Below are 18,185 nucleotides of genomic sequence, written 5' to 3' on the forward strand. Positions count from 1 at the left end.
TAGATGTTCGGTAGTGACGCACACTAGCCGTTGTCCCAACAAAACAGAGCATCCTCGCATTACCGCTGCATACCAGGCGTTAAGCTACCGCCCAAGCGGGAGAAAGACCTCCTAGCCCCTCGAGCTAGCGAATATGAGCTACCGGCCCCTCGAGTCGAAGGAAAGGTTTAGCCATCACCTCCGAAAGCCAGCGTGAGAAGAGTGGATCGAAAGTATCTGTAGAGGCAAATAAAGGTTTTTCTTCTACCAGAGAGCTTGACTACCAATGTTCTCGTCATCCTCGCACCCTAGGCCACGAGACTAATTCGCGATCAGTCGATCGTCAGCCACCACTCCGTGCAGTCTAAAAGAGAAGCTGTAACAAGCGGTACTCGTCTCCCAAATCTAGATCGCGCGTGACTTTTCCAGCATCGGCTGTAAATTGACCGAAGAGCGACGCGAGCGAGTGCCAACAGCGTCTTTAGCGAGCGCCGACAGCATTGTCGCAAGCACTAATAGCGTCCACAGCGAGTACCGACCAAAGAGTTTTGTCAACTGGCAAGCGACAAAATGTTTTAGGTAGCGTACATGGTTCTTTTTGTTTCCGCGAGGGAATGCTCCCATACATCCTCGACTTCTCTCTCTCTCTCTCTCTCTCTCTCTCTTTCTCTCACCTCCGACACATGCGTGAATGCGTACGCCCAGCCTGGCTTATCTTTGTTGAACTTATTTTGTAGTGTTCGTTTATCGGACGATATACTTGGTTTTTTAAGACTAGGTACTGAATTGCAACCGCCAGTTAGCCGTTTCTTCGCCACCCAACCTTCTCCGCTTCTCGCCGGATAAATCCACGAGCACCGAGTGCATCTGCTGCGATCGCAAGAGTCTTCGCAATCCCTCCTCCTTCTAGCACTCTACGAGCATCAACTTCTCGACTACTATCGTCGAGAGAGCATTTAACGAGTCAGTAGCAGCTTCGAACACTCTCACCAAGGCACATAACCAGTAAAGATGCAGAGCATCAATTCAACGTTCCCTTTGTGCACGTGACCTTACGCACAGGTATCGCGCCCGTCGCGCGTAGCTGATTTCCCGCGGGCGCGCGTTTCGCGACATTCCATTTTCTTAAATAATAGGCCCGTTACAATATATGTGTGTGTGTGTGTGTACCGCCGTCCATATTTATTAGTCCACTCAAAAGAAAAAATTACAAAAAATAAAAAATTTGTTATTAACCTGTTAACCGAGCGGGACGTACGAATACATCCAAAGTAAACAATATCAGGTACGGGTAGGACATATGAATACGTTCTCGATATTTATATTGCGCCCTGGAACGGGCGGGACGTATATTTTACTACTACCATGGTAGTACGTCATTCATACATGTCTTAGTGGAAAAGGACGCGCCCGTTATATATTGCGTAATTAGAAAGGGTTTTCCCCGGTTAACAGGTTAAGAAAGTATTGACTTTTAAAAGCTTTCGGAGGCTCATTTTAGAGCTTTCTGTGACTGCTGCTTTTCTGCTGCTTTGCTCCTACGATCTCGCTGCAGCCATCTCTGTCTCCCTCAACTCTTGGTTCTCCCGTCGGCGGCGCACTCTCACGCCGTTGTGTGTGTTTCATCAGGAAACATGCGATACCTATTTTTGCCTTTCCCGATATTATAGAGCTTTACCGGTCAACTATTCTAGCCACCAATGATCCGAGTTCGCGCTCCTCCGGCTATAACATAACACATTGCTCCGGCTTGGTCGCGCTAAAGCCCACTGCCTGCACGGTTCCGCCTTGCATCTCGCCTCCCAAACCCGTCTCCTCCTCCTGCAGCACAGATACCGACTGCAGCACACTCGTTGTGTTCGACAATACTGCAGACGGCTCGTCGTCATTGAAGTTCGGTATCTTTTGATGGCACCTCTTCTTTGACGTGCCATACGTAAATAACTGGAAGGCCGTTTAATAAAATGTATCGACCTTCAAGGAGATTATGTTGAAAAATAAAAAAAAATTACATTCGCAAAACTTTTTGTTCCTTCTTTTTGTAAAGACTTATTGACCCCCTCCCCTCGTAATTTACATGACAACAATTAGCAACGCTTACTATTTCTTACCATTTGACAACATATTTCTCATCTTCCTGATGACTATATCATTCAGCACATCCACTGGATTTCTGTTTAGATATTAAACTTACAGAAAATATCAAATAAATAAATAAATAAATAAATAAAGCGAAATTTAATCAGAATCACACGACGAACATTTACACGATTACAACTATTATAACGTACATTTTACTTCCAGCTCCTGTCTTTATTTACGTTTCGTACATACCTCTTAAGTACGGATACATGTACCATTGGAACCTGTTTGTTGTTATTCGTGGTCAACATATATACGAGGTGTGTTCAAAAACTAAGGTAAATTTTTAAATTGGGCGAGCTACGTAGATTCGATCATCAATATTTTTTTTTATTATATTGGTATACATATCACTCACATATGCTCACAGTTTCAGCCAGTTTGTATGTTTACTTTTTTTTACGAGACAAAAACGTTAGGCGTGTTTTTTGTGCTCGGCGATTTTCTGCTGTCGAAAACAATGGATCAAAAAATTTGCATACAATTTCACGTAAAAAATAGAATTAAGTGCTCTAAAACACTTGAAATGTTAACAATGGCATACGGTGAGTCTATTTTAAGTCAAAAAAATGTTTAAAAATGGTATAAACACTTTCAAGATGGCTGAGAAGATATCGACGACGAACCTCGCTCTGGACGCCCCAGCACTTCAATAACTGATAAAAGATTTGAAGAAGCGAAACAAATGGTGTTAGAAAATCGTTAATCACTATTAGAGTGATGGCTGAAGACATCGGCATCTCTATTGCCTCGTAGCATGCAATTTTTTCCTAAGTTTTGGGCATGAAATGTGTAGCAGCAAAATTTGTTCCGAAACTGCTTAATTTTGAACAAAAGGACCGTTGAACGAGCATCGCTCAAGAACTGTTTCGATGTCAATGATCCTGATACGCACAAAAGAGTCATAACTGATGAAAAATCATGGGTTAATGGTTATGACGTCAAAACTAAAGTCCAATCGCCCCAATGAAAGACTCCAGAAGAGCCAAGACCGAAAAAAGCACGTCTAGTTCAATCAAATGTCAAGGTTTTGTTCACTGTTTTCTTGGATTATCGTGGCATAGTACATCAAGAGTTCTTACCACAAGATCGTACGGTTAATAAAGAGTTATGCGCCGTTTGCAAGAATCAATACGAAAAAAACGTCCGGAATTGAGGGAAAACAATACATAGATTTTGCATCATGATAATGCACCTGCTCGCTCATCGTTGCTTGTATCAAACTTTTTGACCAAAAACAAAACTACAATCATGCCTCAGGCACTACGTTCACCGGATATGGCCCCCTGCGAATCTTTCTTGTTCCCATAACTCAAGAAATCCATGAAAGGATGGAGGTTTGGAACGATTAAGGAGATAAAGAAAAAATCGTTAGAAGAACTCAAGGCTATACCAGAAAGTGCTTACCAGAAGTGCTTCGAGGTTTGGAAAAAAATTTGGCACGAGTGTATTATATCTGAGGGGGGGGTACTTTGAAGAATACAATATAAATATTGATGAATAATTAAATATTTTTTCATAAAATTAAAAATTCACCTTACTTTTTGAACACACCTCGTGTACCCGGCGAAACTACACGTAAAACCTTATATGGATCAGTGAATCAAGGATCAAGTTTCGCATTTCTACCTGCGCTTGCGCTTGACAAAGTGTATGACACCAAATCACGGATCAAAAATTCCGCGTCTCGCTTTTGTCTGTCATAATGTTTCTTCTAGAGATTGTGCGCTTCCTCGATATGTTTTACCGCTAAGTCACGCAGCGCGTCAAGCCTCGCCAATCGCTCACACCAATCTTTAATTGACGAGCGAATATTCGGCGCTCACGCTTCCACTTCGCGTGGCAGACTCTTCGCCAGTTCTGGTTCACGACCGAAATGCAAAAACTCTCGTGAGAACTTTGTGTTCATCTTAATCATCGTATTCATAGCCTGCCTTAACCTATTAAGGCCCAGGCCAAACCTGGGAAAGATAGCGCCAAACTAACTATGCCAATCGTAGCTAAATCGTAAAAAAAATACCCGTGTTTTTTCTTTTGCCATTTTCAATTGTTTATAAAAAATTATTCAAACAAATTATCAAAAAGTTATTATTTTCAAAAAACTGATAGCGGCAATCGATTCTACGGGAAAAAACATGAAAGAAATGTATATAACGTTTTTTTGTCAGACGTCAATTTGTTAGTGTAAAACGGCTATAAACAATTGCAAGTCTGTCAGGTACATGTGTATACGCCAAATCCCAAGCAAAATCTATTGCCGATAGCGCCAAACTAACTATGCCAATCGTAGCTAAATCGAAAAAAAAAATACCCCTGTTTTTTCTTTTGCCGTTTGCAATTGTTTATAAAAAATTATTTAAACAAATTATCAAAAAGTTATTATTTTCAAAAAACTGATAGCGGCAATCGATTTTACGGGAAAAAACATGAAAGAAATGTATATAACGTTTTTTTGTCAGACGTCAATTTGTTTAAGAAAATAGGACAGAAAGCTTTGAATTTTCACAAATTGTACATTTGGAAATTTGACTAACATAGTAATTGTTGGGTTACGAAGTTGCAAAGAGTTTGCAAAATTTTTTTTCTATTGAAACCGTGTTAGAGATCACGTTTGAGTGGCGGGCTAACGGTTTTATGTAATATTATGGATTCAGTTTTCATTACAAATATTTCTAGTATAAGTTGTCGTGTTGGGTAGTGCTCTGATTTTTGTAGTCCCAATATAATTTTTTGTTTATAATTGATAAGTGAAGATGCCAAGGCGTAGAGTAAAAGATTTAGCAGAATTAGTTGAGGAGGATGATATCGATGATTGTCAACATGTAGATATAACTTTTATACCGGAAGATCATGAGAGCTCAGATGGAGATTCTGATTGCAATCTTGATGAAGATATTTCATTTCAAATAATTCCCACCGGCTCTTATGAACATGTCAAAAATACTTACACTAGTACGCAAAAATTATTAGAACATAATCATATCTATAAATGGCAAGAAGAGGCTCCAAGCCACTCTACAATTATGGATACTGATGATAACTTCAGTATTCAATCGATTTCGTCTTTATTTTCTAAGAACTCTGTAGAGTTATTTGAAATATATTTTTCAGATTCAATGAAAAAGTATATAATTGAAACTACAGCGGAAAATAATTTTGAACTTAGTATGATCGACCTAGAAAAATTTATGGTAATCTTAATGATTACTATAATAAATTCTAGGAAGAATCTTCGTGACTATTGGTCAAGTAAATTAATTTTACATTGTCCAGTCATATCTAATCTCATGACAAGGAATAGATTTGTTGAAATCAAGAGAAATAATAAATTTTATAAAAAGAAGGATGAGAATAAAAACGACAAAGTTTGGAAAGTAAGAACACTGTATGATTATTTTCGTCAAAATTGTATGCAATTTGGCTTTTTTGACTATAATCTATCAATAGACGAGATAATGGTCAAATATTATGGCAGATTCGGAATAAAACAATGTATACGAAATAAACCAATCCGATTCGGGTTCAAGGTGTGGGCACTTTGCTCCTCAGATGGATATATATATGAACTTGATATTTATACGGGAAAAGCTGGAATTGATGAAAGATATCCTTTAGTTGCCGTCGGTTTGGGATCTAGAGTAGTCATGAAGTTACTTTCACCTCTATTAGAAGTAACTGACAAAGATGTTCTTCGTAAATATCATATATATTTTAATAATTTTTTCACAAGTCCAGATCTGATGGTTCATTTAGATAAACTAGGATTATCAGCAACTGGGACTGTTAGACAAAACCGAGTCAAAGAAAAAGTTGAGATGCCAAAAAAAGCAGAAAGGGGTACAACTATGGCTTTGCACGATAGTAATTCAAATTTGAATTATATCACTGTTATGGACTCAAAACCTGTATCAGTTCTTTCAACGAAATATGGTGATGAGCCAAACGTTGAAGTACAGAGATGGCACGAGTCATCTAAGAAGTCAATTCTCTTCCCTCAAGCGTTTTCAATGTATAATCGATACATGGGTGGAGTTGATCTGCATGATCAACATTGCAATGCATTGACGCCTACAATTAAAAGTAAGAAATGGATGTGGTGTCTCTTTGTGAGACTTATTCAGGCAGCATTGACAAATTCTACCGTCATCTATAATAAGCTTCATCCAGAATTACCAAAGGGAACGAAAGTTCTTGTGCAAGAAGTTTGCCAATATTATCTCGATAAGTTTTCAAGGGACCGCCCTGTCAGACAAAAAAGACATAGTGATAGTTCATCGAACGAACACAAAATAAAAATAGGTAAGTACCTACATTGTGAGCTTTCATCGTGTAAAAAAAGAACTCAGCTGTACTGTGAACAATGTTCTAAAGTTGTATGCAATGATCACAAAAATGACCACATGGATGAAGCTTCATAGAAATTTGAATGTATTATAGAAAATCGCTATTTTACAGTTATTTGTTTTTGGAGCAAATTGACATTTGACAAAAAAACGTTATATACATTTCTTTCATGTTTTTTCCCGTAGAATCGATTGCCGCTATCAGTTTTTTAAAAATAATACCTTTTTGATAATTTGTTTAAATAATTTTTTATAAACAATTGCAAACGGCAAAAGAAAAAACAGGGGTATTTTTTTTTTCGATTTAGCTACGATTGGCATAGTTAGTTTGGCGCTATCGGCAATAGATTTTGCTTGGGATTTGGCGTATACACATGTACCTGACAGACTTGCAATTGTTTATAGCCGTTTTACACTAACAAATTGACGTCTGACAAAAAAACGTTATATACATTTCTTTCATGTTTTTTCCCGTAGAATCGATTGCCGCTATCAGTTTTTTGAAAATAATAACTTTTTGATAATTTGTTTGAATAATTTTTTATAAACAATTGAAAATGGCAAAAGAAAAAACACGGGTATTTTTTTTACGATTTAGCTACGATTGGCATAGTTAGTTTGGCGCTATCTTTCCCAGGTTTGGCATGGGCCTTAATGGGTTAATAGTGAGACCAACAATAGTTTTTAACGACCAGCCTGAGTCTCTTTCTTGAAATTCTTCGATTTGTTTAAGTATAATATCTTTAACGTTATTTTGAAACCATCTATCAAGATCAGTAGTCTTATAAATGCAAACATTTTCTGTATTGAAATACTTGATTTGAATATCTTCTTGATTTTTCTTTATGATAAATTGTGATGCCATTTCTGTATTTATTTTTAAGTTATTATGGATAGCAAGAAATTGAGGTATTTTAATTTGTAATAGTTGATTTGCGGCAACTAGAAATGTTTTTATATCTAAATGATGTTGATTAACTATACAGACTGTACTAATTTGATTTTTAAAGGCTGAATGAATTGGTCTCCAAACAACTCCATCTCCTACAATTTCATCCTGAATAGCTGTTAATGGTTGTATACTTCCACCAACTTTTATAGTTTTACTTAAATTGACTTCAATAGAATTCAAATGACAAGCACAAGTTTGACACCTTTGTCGAATTGCTCTACTTAAATCAGATCGTTTCATAAATTCATTAATTGAAATTATAGCATTAACTGTTAGATTTCTCCATCTAATACAATCGTCTATATCTAAATCGTCCGAATGACTATAAGCTTTCCATAAATTTTTAATTGTTTCTTCAAAATAGGCGATAGAAGTCATGTTGTTAGTTATCTAGTTTTTATTGTCTTGTAGAGTCACTTGTCTATAGTTGTATAAAGGATTTTTATGATAAAAGGATGGAAAAGGTAGTGAACAGCTCTAAAATGAACTTGTTCTCAGTTGGTAATTAATATTGATTTGTTTAACAATTCAATAAGGATTCAACTAACTACTGAGGAACTACTTGCAAATGGCGTAAGGTAAGGCAAACTTAGCTCGCAGGCTGTCTCGAGAGACTGCGCTCTTTTGCTAAGTCAAACCGGTTTTTAAAGGTTAAGTGAGGGCGCTGCCAGCAAACTGAGGGCGCTGCCTACAAAGTGTGGGCGTTGTAGGTAGTATATGGAAGGGTTAGCTCAAATGAAAGAGTGGGGGTGAATCGACTGTAGCACCATCTAACTTATTAATTTAGTATTAAAGGGTTTATATATAGATCTTCAGAATAAAAATATAGTCATTATTGCTTTGAGATACGATTCAGCTCACATATCATAGAGAATAATGGGATTTATACTCTAAGATGGAATATATTTTAGATATTCAAGGCTTTGAGAGTCCTAATAATATTTTTATTTGTAAGGAGTTTGCCTATTTACCAGTATGTTCTAATACTTCACCTACAGTACTACTTTTTAAACCTCCATACCATTGGCTCAAACTGCCTATTGAATGTCAAAGTGTTAATAAGTGGTTGGAATTACATCATCATGGTATTTATTTTTATTATCGTTAATTAACATTGATTTTATTTGAAATATTTAATATAATTAATTTTATAGGTATATTATGGAGAAATGGTATTTTATCATATAATTTTTTAAATTGTACTATTCGTAGTTATTTACATAATTGTAGAAATATTTATATGAAAGGATTACAAAAGAAGCAATGGCTCAAAAAAATTATTCCTGAAAAGTAGGTTCAAATAATATACAATAGTACAAAATTCTAAATTCGAATTTAATTAGTATTTTTTTTTTTAATTGCAGAAATATTTTAGATATGGAAACTGAAATGAGATGTCCGCGATTGGAAGATTTAAGTCTTAAATTTAAACCATCATGCATATATCATAGTCAAAATAGCGAGAATATAGTATGTGCTGCAGTAAATATACAAAAGATACACGATTGGATGATGGAAAGACAAAAACAAGCAAAATCAAAAGAGATCGACACAGTCGAAAGATTTACAGATGACTATAATTCATATAAAAATTCAACTGAATATTTAAAAATAGCTATGTCAGACACTGAACATAAAGATTATAGACAAAGTGTACCCTATTCAATGTATAATTAAAAATAATAAATATTAAATAAATAATAAATGTGTGCTTATTTAAATAGTAAAATAATCATAACGATTGTAAGAAAGGGTGAACGGATGGGAATAAGGTTCTCTCCTAGCAGAGATGTTTAGGAGGAACATCTCAAGGAGGTGTCAGTCGAGCGACTGCATTCGTAGTCTCTAACATTCTCACGAAAGCAGTTCCCTTCGTGGAGAGAGCACGTATTGACTATAGACAGCATACGCTCCCCTCCTCCTCCACGCACTATGGTCCACGCTGAGTTAGAGCGTAGGAGAGAGAGAGAGAGAGAAAGAAAGAGAGAGAGAAAGAAAGAGAGAGCATACGTTTACTACTATAGTAGCGCATCCCCATCAGGCCAGAACTATAGACAGCATGCGCTCCCCTCCTCCTCCGCACGCTCAGGCCCTATACCAAATGTATACGTGTGTAGCTAATATACACAATATGCATCCTCTAAGGTACATGTGGCATTGACTCTAGTGGTAGAACGCTAGCCTGCCAACCCAGAGGACTCCGGTTCGATTCTCCGGTCTGTCTCTTCATTTTTTTCAAAAAATCGTCGCTATTTTCTATTCGTTTCATTCTCAATGTAGCAAGTAAATTATCAATAATATATATTTATAACTTTAAAAAAAAAATATTTAAATTTAATTAGGCTGAAAGCACTAGGTATAGGGTCCCTAGGGACTAGGAGCCCTAGAGACTAGGAGCCCTAGAAACCTTCCTCAAAAAATTATAAACAATTATTAACATTAATAATAATTAACATGGAAGGGTTAGGCCGGGGAATCAAAGGGTTAAACCAGGGACCCCCCACGAATATTGTTAATAATAATTGTTAACAATAATAATTATTAATAACATGAAAGGGTTAAGCCAAGGGGACTAAAGGGTTAAGCCCGGTGGGGCCAAAGGGTTACAGACCCCCCCGCAGGTGTGCTGGAACATACATTGCTATACTACTGTAGTCCCTCCGTGTTTTTATGCCGTTCCGGAACTTTTGGTTCTCTCTGTTTACTAATAGGATTGGACTCCAGTAAAATAAACAAGTTAAATTAATTAATCATCCAGAAAAACTTAGTTAAATCCCTTGATTATCAAAAGTTCACAATCTCTACTTTCTGCTTTAATTATCAAAAGTTCTGTGACGCTTGTGATGATTATAAAGGCAGGGATTTGGAATCCTGTCTTTTATTTTCCAAAACTGGTAGAAACAAAGAAAGGAGAGCAAAAAATCTTATCCTAAAAATCAAAGTTAACTACGATACAATGAGAAATATATTTTATGAAAATAGACATAAATTGAAAAAACGGATGTAAAAGACTTTAGAGTGCATATGTAAATCTAATGCATGGATATATTTAATCGCGTATCCATTATTCACCACAGACTATATCTAAGAAAAGGAAGATTGATAATACTCCGAGCAGCGTCATATATAACTGAACTTCATTACTTAGTATACTATTTGGAACTATTGTTTTTTTATTTCGTAAAATGTTTTCTGTACGGTATAATTTTTTTAATTAAAAATATGCAGCTTCCATATTTTATTCATTATATAATTTGTTTATAAGTGTATTTTTTCATTTTTCAGCTATATTAATGGAGCAAGTTTTAATGATAAGTTTCTTTTTCTCTCACTCTCTTTCTCTCTCGCTGTAGCTAGCCTTAATTAAAAGCTCGGAGGTTTGTATGTCCGCAGCCTATCTCAAGAGTTATCACCATGTTTATATTGAATTTGTACTGATCTAATATAAATTAGATTGATGCCTACATATCAGCCGCGATCCGTGATTGAAAAAACTAAAAAAATTATTAAACATATATAATCGAAAATTTTTCTAATTACAAAACATTTCCTTCGATTATTGTTACAATATTAAAAACAACAGATTGTATTTCAAATTTATTCGAAGATTACATACCTTTGGGCCATATTGCTTCCGAGTCACTACCTCTGGTGCCATCCAATAAGGAGTTCCTACCATTGTTGTTCGTTTGTTTTGTTCAGGAGAAATTTGAGCGCAAAATCCGAAGTCAGTTAACTTTACACTTCCATCAAGGCCAAGAAGAATATTATCTGACTTAATGTCTCTGTGAATTACTTGGTTGAAATGTAAAAATTCTAATGCTTGTAGTACTTCTCTACATACTGCTGCTATTTGGCCTTCATCCATACAGGTTTCTGTTACTACGTCTGTTAAACTACCTCCAGGTAAATATTCCATTACAACCCACAGTTCTTCTCCTACCAAATAACTATCCAGATAGTTCACAACATTCGGATGTTTATTTTCTCTCATAACTAATATTTCATTTATTATCAATTCTTTTTTGGGCTGTTGGGATAAGTTCATTTGTTTTATTGCTACCTCCATTCCTGTAGAACTTTCGATAGCTGTATATACTGTTCCTGAAGCTCCCTGACCAATTTTTTCCATTTTTGTATATTTACGATTAGGATCTCCAATACTGACGATTGTTCGTAACTTTTCTAATATTTCGTCATCCGACATTTTCTTTTTACGTATTTTATCAGTTTGCGCTAACCGTGACTGATCGGTCAATGTTGTTGGGCTTGATAATGCTTCATTTTTATTTTTATCTAACTGCGTAGCTTGTAGAAGTTGTGGCAAACCATTACGCTGAGGTGAATTCATGTTGGATGATGATAGCGTATCCTCTCCATCTACAGGCTTTGTATACTATATAAAATAAGAAAATTAATGTTAATTTTGAACTAGTATTTATACTTATTAATAGGTAAAAGAAGTTTAAATAAAATTAACTTAATAACATACTAAAATAATATACTATGTAAGCTACTAATGTTTTGAAAATAATATAAGTATATGCGAAAGATGAAGTATAGTGTTCACAGAGTTTTACGATGCTTTTACATGATATGCATCGTAATATACTGTTACGAGTTGTTATTCCCCAAAGATAATGCAAAATATCTGTGAATAACAAATCAAAGCTTAAAATGTATAAATTAAAAACAATATATTATAGAAAAGATATATAATGTTTTTAATAAATAACACAAATTCATTGAGTCTACTTGTGAAATACGTAATTCTGTATTTGTAGTATCGTCATCTTTATTAATTTTATTTTATTATATAACACAATTTAGCCCGTATCGAACATATTATATAGTAAAATTCTACACATAGATATTTAAATTTAATGTTTTTATTAATTTTTAACTTTGTTAAAAAAATTTGGTGAAAAATTAGGTTTCTGAAAATTAAATAATAATACAAAATTAAATATTAACATAAGGGGATATTCGTTTGTATTAATTATACAGTTTTTCACAGTTAGCTGATATCAGTTGCGAGGTAATCACTGCTTTGTTGTAGTGGTACTCGTGCTGTACTCACTAAACTAAGATGCTGCAAAACTCAACGGGAAATTCATTTCCAAAAATCATTACCATAAATTTTAGTAATTGACTTCCAATCATATTGAAATTATGAAATCACTATCAAATCATTTCTAGAAAATCCAAAATGAAAATCCAAAAAAATATAGTGCACACTTATTTAACTACAAAATCAATTAATTCCAATCAAATCATTAATTTAATTGTAATTCTTTAATTTTTATGAAATATTTTGAATAATTTTGAAGAAACGAAATACAAGTAATACGCATATATGCGTGGCACACGAATAGTACCTCATTAAACAGCAGAGCGGCGAAATTTAGCCTTTGTTACTGTGACGAGATCAGGCCGTGCGCCGGCTTCTCGTTTGCGTAGGAAAAATTGAGGAGCGCGGAGAGAGTGAGAAAGTGAGAGAAAGAAAGTGAGCATTAGGCCTATGCAGGGATAGACAGGCGCGCGACGCCTGACCGATAAGCGGCGCATCGCGTGCCGCCTAACTAATAGGTCAGGAAGGGATAGAAGCGAGCGCAGTTGAGCAGCCGCGAGACGGTCAGCGTGAGAAAAAATGCGTGCACGAATCCAGTCTACTTTGAGCAGAGAGTGCGGTTTTTGGGATAGTTGGAAGGAAGGCCAACTCTACCGGGAACAGCTTTATCCACGATTACAGCCAGCCCCGATTGCAAAGAGAACCGATATCGCCTGCAGATATTGGGCCCACGACCGACGTCTCCTGCAGATTTTGGCCAGCAACTATAGCCAGCATCGTTTGGCAACAATCTGACCAGTAGCGACGACCGGCACTTCCTGCAGCAGCGCTTCGCTTGAGGTTCTCGACGTTGCGAGGAGCATTAAAAAAAGGTCAAACCTTCTTTCTTTCTTTCTCTCTACACTCTCTCTCTCTCTGGTGATGCGACGACCGGTGCGCATTGAATAAGATATTGATAATGAGTCGTTGCACGATTTTTTTGGTCACATCAAATTTTGGATACAGCAGTGATCCGGTTGACATGGATCGTCCCATATATACAGGGTGGCCCATTTTAAGTGATCCACTCAGATATCTAGATTGGAGTGAGTTTTATCGAAAAAAGTTTCAGACAAAAGTTACTCAACTTTGAGGGGGCCATGTTTCTATGACCTTGGATTTGACCTTGGAGGTCATGTTCAAGGTCATTTCAAGGTCAACTTTGTTTTTTTAAATAGGAACCCCCATTTTTGACCCCGGATTCGGAAAGAGCGGGAAATTTTACGTCCAAAACGGTATTTTTAAATTTTTTTTCATGGCCTAGAGAAGGTCGATTTAAGGTCAAATGCTTGAAAAACTGCCTAAAAGCGTTTTTTTAATTTTTAAGATATCGAAAAATGACCTCTACAAAATTTGTTCAGAATAGAGTGGGCCACCCAATGCACCAAAAACCTTTGACCTTTAACCTCATTTTGAAGGTCATTTCAAGGTCGAAGTGTTTTTTGTAATGGAAACCCCTCTTTTTGACCCCGGATTCGCACATAGCGCGAAACTCAACACAATACCTTATCCAAACGTCGGATTTCGCGCTATGTGCGTATCCGGGGTTAAAAAGAGGGATTTCCATTACAAAAAACACTTCGACCTTGAAATGACCTTCAAAATATGGTTAAAGGTCAAAGGTTTTTGGTGCATTGGGTGGCCCACTCTGTTCTGAACAAATTTTGTAGAGGTCATTTTTCGATATCTTAAAAATTAAAAAAACGCTTTTATGCAGTTTTTCAAGCATTTGACCTTAAATCGACCTTCTCAAGGCCATGAAAAAAAATTTAAAAATACCGTTTTGGACGTAAAATTTCCCGCTCTTTCCGAATCCGGGGTCAAAAATGGGGGTTCCTATTTAAAAAAACAAAGTTGACCTTGAAATGACCTTGAACATGACCTCCAAGGTCAAATCCAAGGTCATAGAAACATGGCCCCCTCAAAGTTGAGTAACTTTTGTCTGAAACTTTTTTCGATAAAACTCACTCCAATCTAGATATCTGAGTGGATCACTTAAAATGGGCCACCCTGTATATATGTTTAACGCACAGTTCCGGGACATTTCTTTGAAACTGTCTGATAAGCTTTTTTATGTTTGAAATAACATTTGTATATACCATATATCATAATCAATTTCATTTTAATGAGTATGTATATGGTATACAATTTTCCAGCACGTAAATATTCTGACCTGGAAACTTCATACATGATTATTTATTACATATGATTTCCAAGCCCGTAATAGCTTTTTCCAGACGTATGCTTTTCCAGTACTCACACTTTTTTCAAAATTATAAAAGTTTATATTTGTATAAGGCCTCCCATTTTTCTTGTCTATCGCAAAACTTTAATGAAAAGCCATCGATTTGAGTTTTTTTTAATGTTTAATTAATTACGGAGGCCGGAACGAGGGGCTTCCTTTCACATTAATTACGGATCGAGACGACCCTGGCGCGAAAACAATTTAAAAACACGAAAACAATGGTGACCACAATTATTATCGCACAAACTTTTAATCGTATCAAAGTTCTCAATTTTTTTTAAGTTTTGCGTAGATTTATATAGTTTACTCTAAATATTTATTTTTATCCATAGGCGATAACATAGTTATGAATCCAGACCGCGGCTGACAGTCATCCTATGCTATTTTATGAGCCTTTATAGAACGGTTATGATACCTCTGACATTGGCGCTGTTATCCTATGCCATCCTAGGACGGAGCTCCGTTCGTCCCGAAGCCCCTAGTGGCCCTAGCTCCTAGCATAGTAAACACACCTTGCCGTATCCGTGGTTTGAAGTTTTCTGTCCATCGACGAAAAAAAATTGTGATACTTGTGATTAATATTTTTGATTATTAGGAATACGTGCAATTCGGTGAGTTCGTAATTAATAATAATGCCGTGAATAAAATTGGAGAAAATTGGAGCCGATGGACAGAAAACTTCAAACCACGGATACAGCCACTTCATAGATGCGTTTCTTGCAGTCACTATGAAACTCGCCACTGAACACGAAAATGTAAAGATGGTGTACGCATAAAAATTCTTGTACGGCACGGTCCAGCGGCACAGCCTGCGGGACGGCCCCGTGGAGACACTCCCTTACGGTCTACTATAGTAGACCTTCGACACCCTAGTATCCCTAATATTTAATTTAATGATCATATAACATGGTAGCACTTGCAACGATTGCCGAAAATCGTTTGGACTCGCGTGGGCTACTAAGCGTGGCTGAGCGTAACAGCCGCGATCGGTTTGAGTTAGAGAGAGAGAGAGGGCGCGTTAGGGGCAATGACCGGGAGGGGAGAGTTAGCTAGCCAGTATGACTGTCCTTCAGTCCGGTTACATCGTAGTTAACGAGTCAGAGGCAACGACGTGTTCTATTGTTTCTGAGTGAGATCCAGGGAGTTGTGTACATTGTTAGTGAGTGTGGAGGAGGGGTGTGCACACTGCGCAACGTGTGCATCAACAACTGTCAACAACAATCGGTACGGTGGAACGAGTGCACACACTGCACAACGTGTGTGGCTCCGACACCGGTAATAGCAGCTGCGAGTGGAGTGCCGAGTGCGCACATTGCTGAACGTGTGCGACCTCGGCAGCAGCGAGCTCAACTTCGACAGCTTCAGCGGCGACGCAACAACGTCAGCGGAGCAGCAGTCGCAGAGGTAGTTCTTCGTCGGTTAATTTAATCGGATACGGTTGGCCACCGTATCCTCGTAGATTTAGCGGTAGGTGCACAGCATTTTTTAATCGCGTCTAGCGTGCGATCCCGCGCAGCGTGCGCGGTGGATTTATAGTCAGCGAGCGTGCGAGTAGTCCGCGACGTCTGCGAGATATACTCTCTCTCACCCCGTTTGAATTACTGTGTCGGAATAGCGTGCGAAAGTCTCTCGGCAAATCCCTCCCTTATATACGTTTTGAGTAAATAAATTGGTTAGAGATCAATACGAAACACTCTGGTTATTTCGTCTTCCCTTTGTTCGAAATCGGTGTTATTGTTTACGTTTGATTCGAACGCGCCGGTGGTACAGCACGAATCACGAAAGCAACAGGAGAAGCTGCCCGCCAACCGAGTTGTCAGCAGTGGCCGACGGAGCGCTGGTGAGCTAGCGCAGCAGCGCCCCTTGCGGAGAGATCGCGAACCCAGGTTAGATCGGTAAGAGAACTCGGCGCAGGCGCACACCGGGACAAGGTGAGCAAGTGTGCTAGAAGCACACAGTTAACAGTGCACCGTCTGGCTGTATTAAGGATTATTATTACCCGGGTTTACGGCTAGGCGGCAGCCTGTTACACACTGTTTCAGTTATTATAATATTCTATAAAAAAAATGTTGTAGTTTTAGGTACACGTGTTAGTAAAGGTTATCACTGAAATCAAAATTTCTCAATTTTAAGTTAAACAACAATAATTTATTTGATTTAATGATCATACAGCATTATAGCATTGTATCAGTTATTATATTTAATAAACCAAATAAATCAGTCATTATATTGTGTTGAAAAATAAAGGTTAAATTATCATTGAAATCAAAATTTTTCAATTTTAAGTTAAAACAATAATTTATTTTATTAACATTAACAAGTAAACATTAACTAAGTGATTGTACGCAAAACATTACAAAATGTGATCTTTAATAAGAATGAAAGATTATTAAAAAATCATTGTGCCTACCAAGTCCGTTAGCGAAAATGCTAAAGTGGCCAGCTTATTAAATATCGGTGGTACAAAAATGAAAGGATATATTGTTTATTCAAATGGTAGGTATTATTTATCAACACTTATTGATTATAATCCCACATGTTTCACTTAACTTCAGTATAATAAAATATAACTGTTTATGTTTCAGAAAGTTTATCATTTCTCAACAAAGTGCTTGATGGCGAAAATTCTTTTACATTAAAAGATTTGTCTGTCAGTTTAGATAATAGCTTAAATAATGGTGATTATAATGAAAATTTATGTATTACATAGAGGTCTTGTATCTTATATGAATGCCTTCCCAAAGATTAATATACTTTTGAAAAGGGTTACTTGAGAAGCAATAAAAAATTAAAAAATATGTTATATATTTATTATTTATGAATTATAGATTTTAATATATCCTTGAATAGTAATAATGAAAGGAGTAAAAATGTCATCTCCATTTCTTAATGGTAAGCTGTGGGAAATTGTAAGAATTTTTTTGTTTTTTTTTTTGTTGATCTAAATGTTAATAAATATTTTCTAGATAATTCAAGAATGATAGATAAGTCTAAAAGCTATACCACATTCCAATTTAATTCATATGACTCCTATAACAGCTTGTCAGATAAGAATTGAGATTGCAGTATAATTGATTTTATTGAATGCGCACATAATAATTTAAATATTAATATTAGCAATGCTTCATTGGACAGTGATGCATCATTCCATGTTAATTCTGACGAGGACTACAATCCTTTAGGTAAAGAAAGAATACAATAATTAAGAATAATAATATAGAAATATTTCAATTTTGTGTAACAATTAAGCTATATAAATTTAAATTAATATTTTATTATTGAATTGGCGAAATTTAAAATTTTAAATAATTTTTAAATTATTAAACATTTATTAATGAATAATTTATGAATGAAATAATGAATATTAAAGTAAATATATATAGGCAGGTTCACATATCTACTCTAAATAATACA

General features: G+C 36.2%; 1 protein-coding gene across 1 annotated transcript in view; it reads right to left on the reverse strand.

Annotated features, from left to right (window-relative positions):
• Window positions 1-18,185, reverse strand: part of LOC131671547 (serine/threonine-protein kinase Pak) — a 492,626-nt gene that overhangs the window by 27,924 nt on the left and 446,517 nt on the right. Inside the window, exon 7 of the mRNA XM_058948051.1 lies at window positions 11,033-11,812. Coding sequence (XP_058804034.1) covers window positions 11,033-11,812 — 780 coding nt within the window. The remainder of the gene's footprint in view (window positions 1-11,032; window positions 11,813-18,185) is intronic.

This window comes from Phymastichus coffea, unplaced genomic scaffold, assembly GCF_024137745.1.
Source record: "Phymastichus coffea isolate CEN01 unplaced genomic scaffold, Cenicafe_Pcof_1.1 PCOF00010, whole genome shotgun sequence".
Lineage (NCBI taxonomy): Eukaryota > Metazoa > Arthropoda > Insecta > Hymenoptera > Eulophidae > Phymastichus > Phymastichus coffea.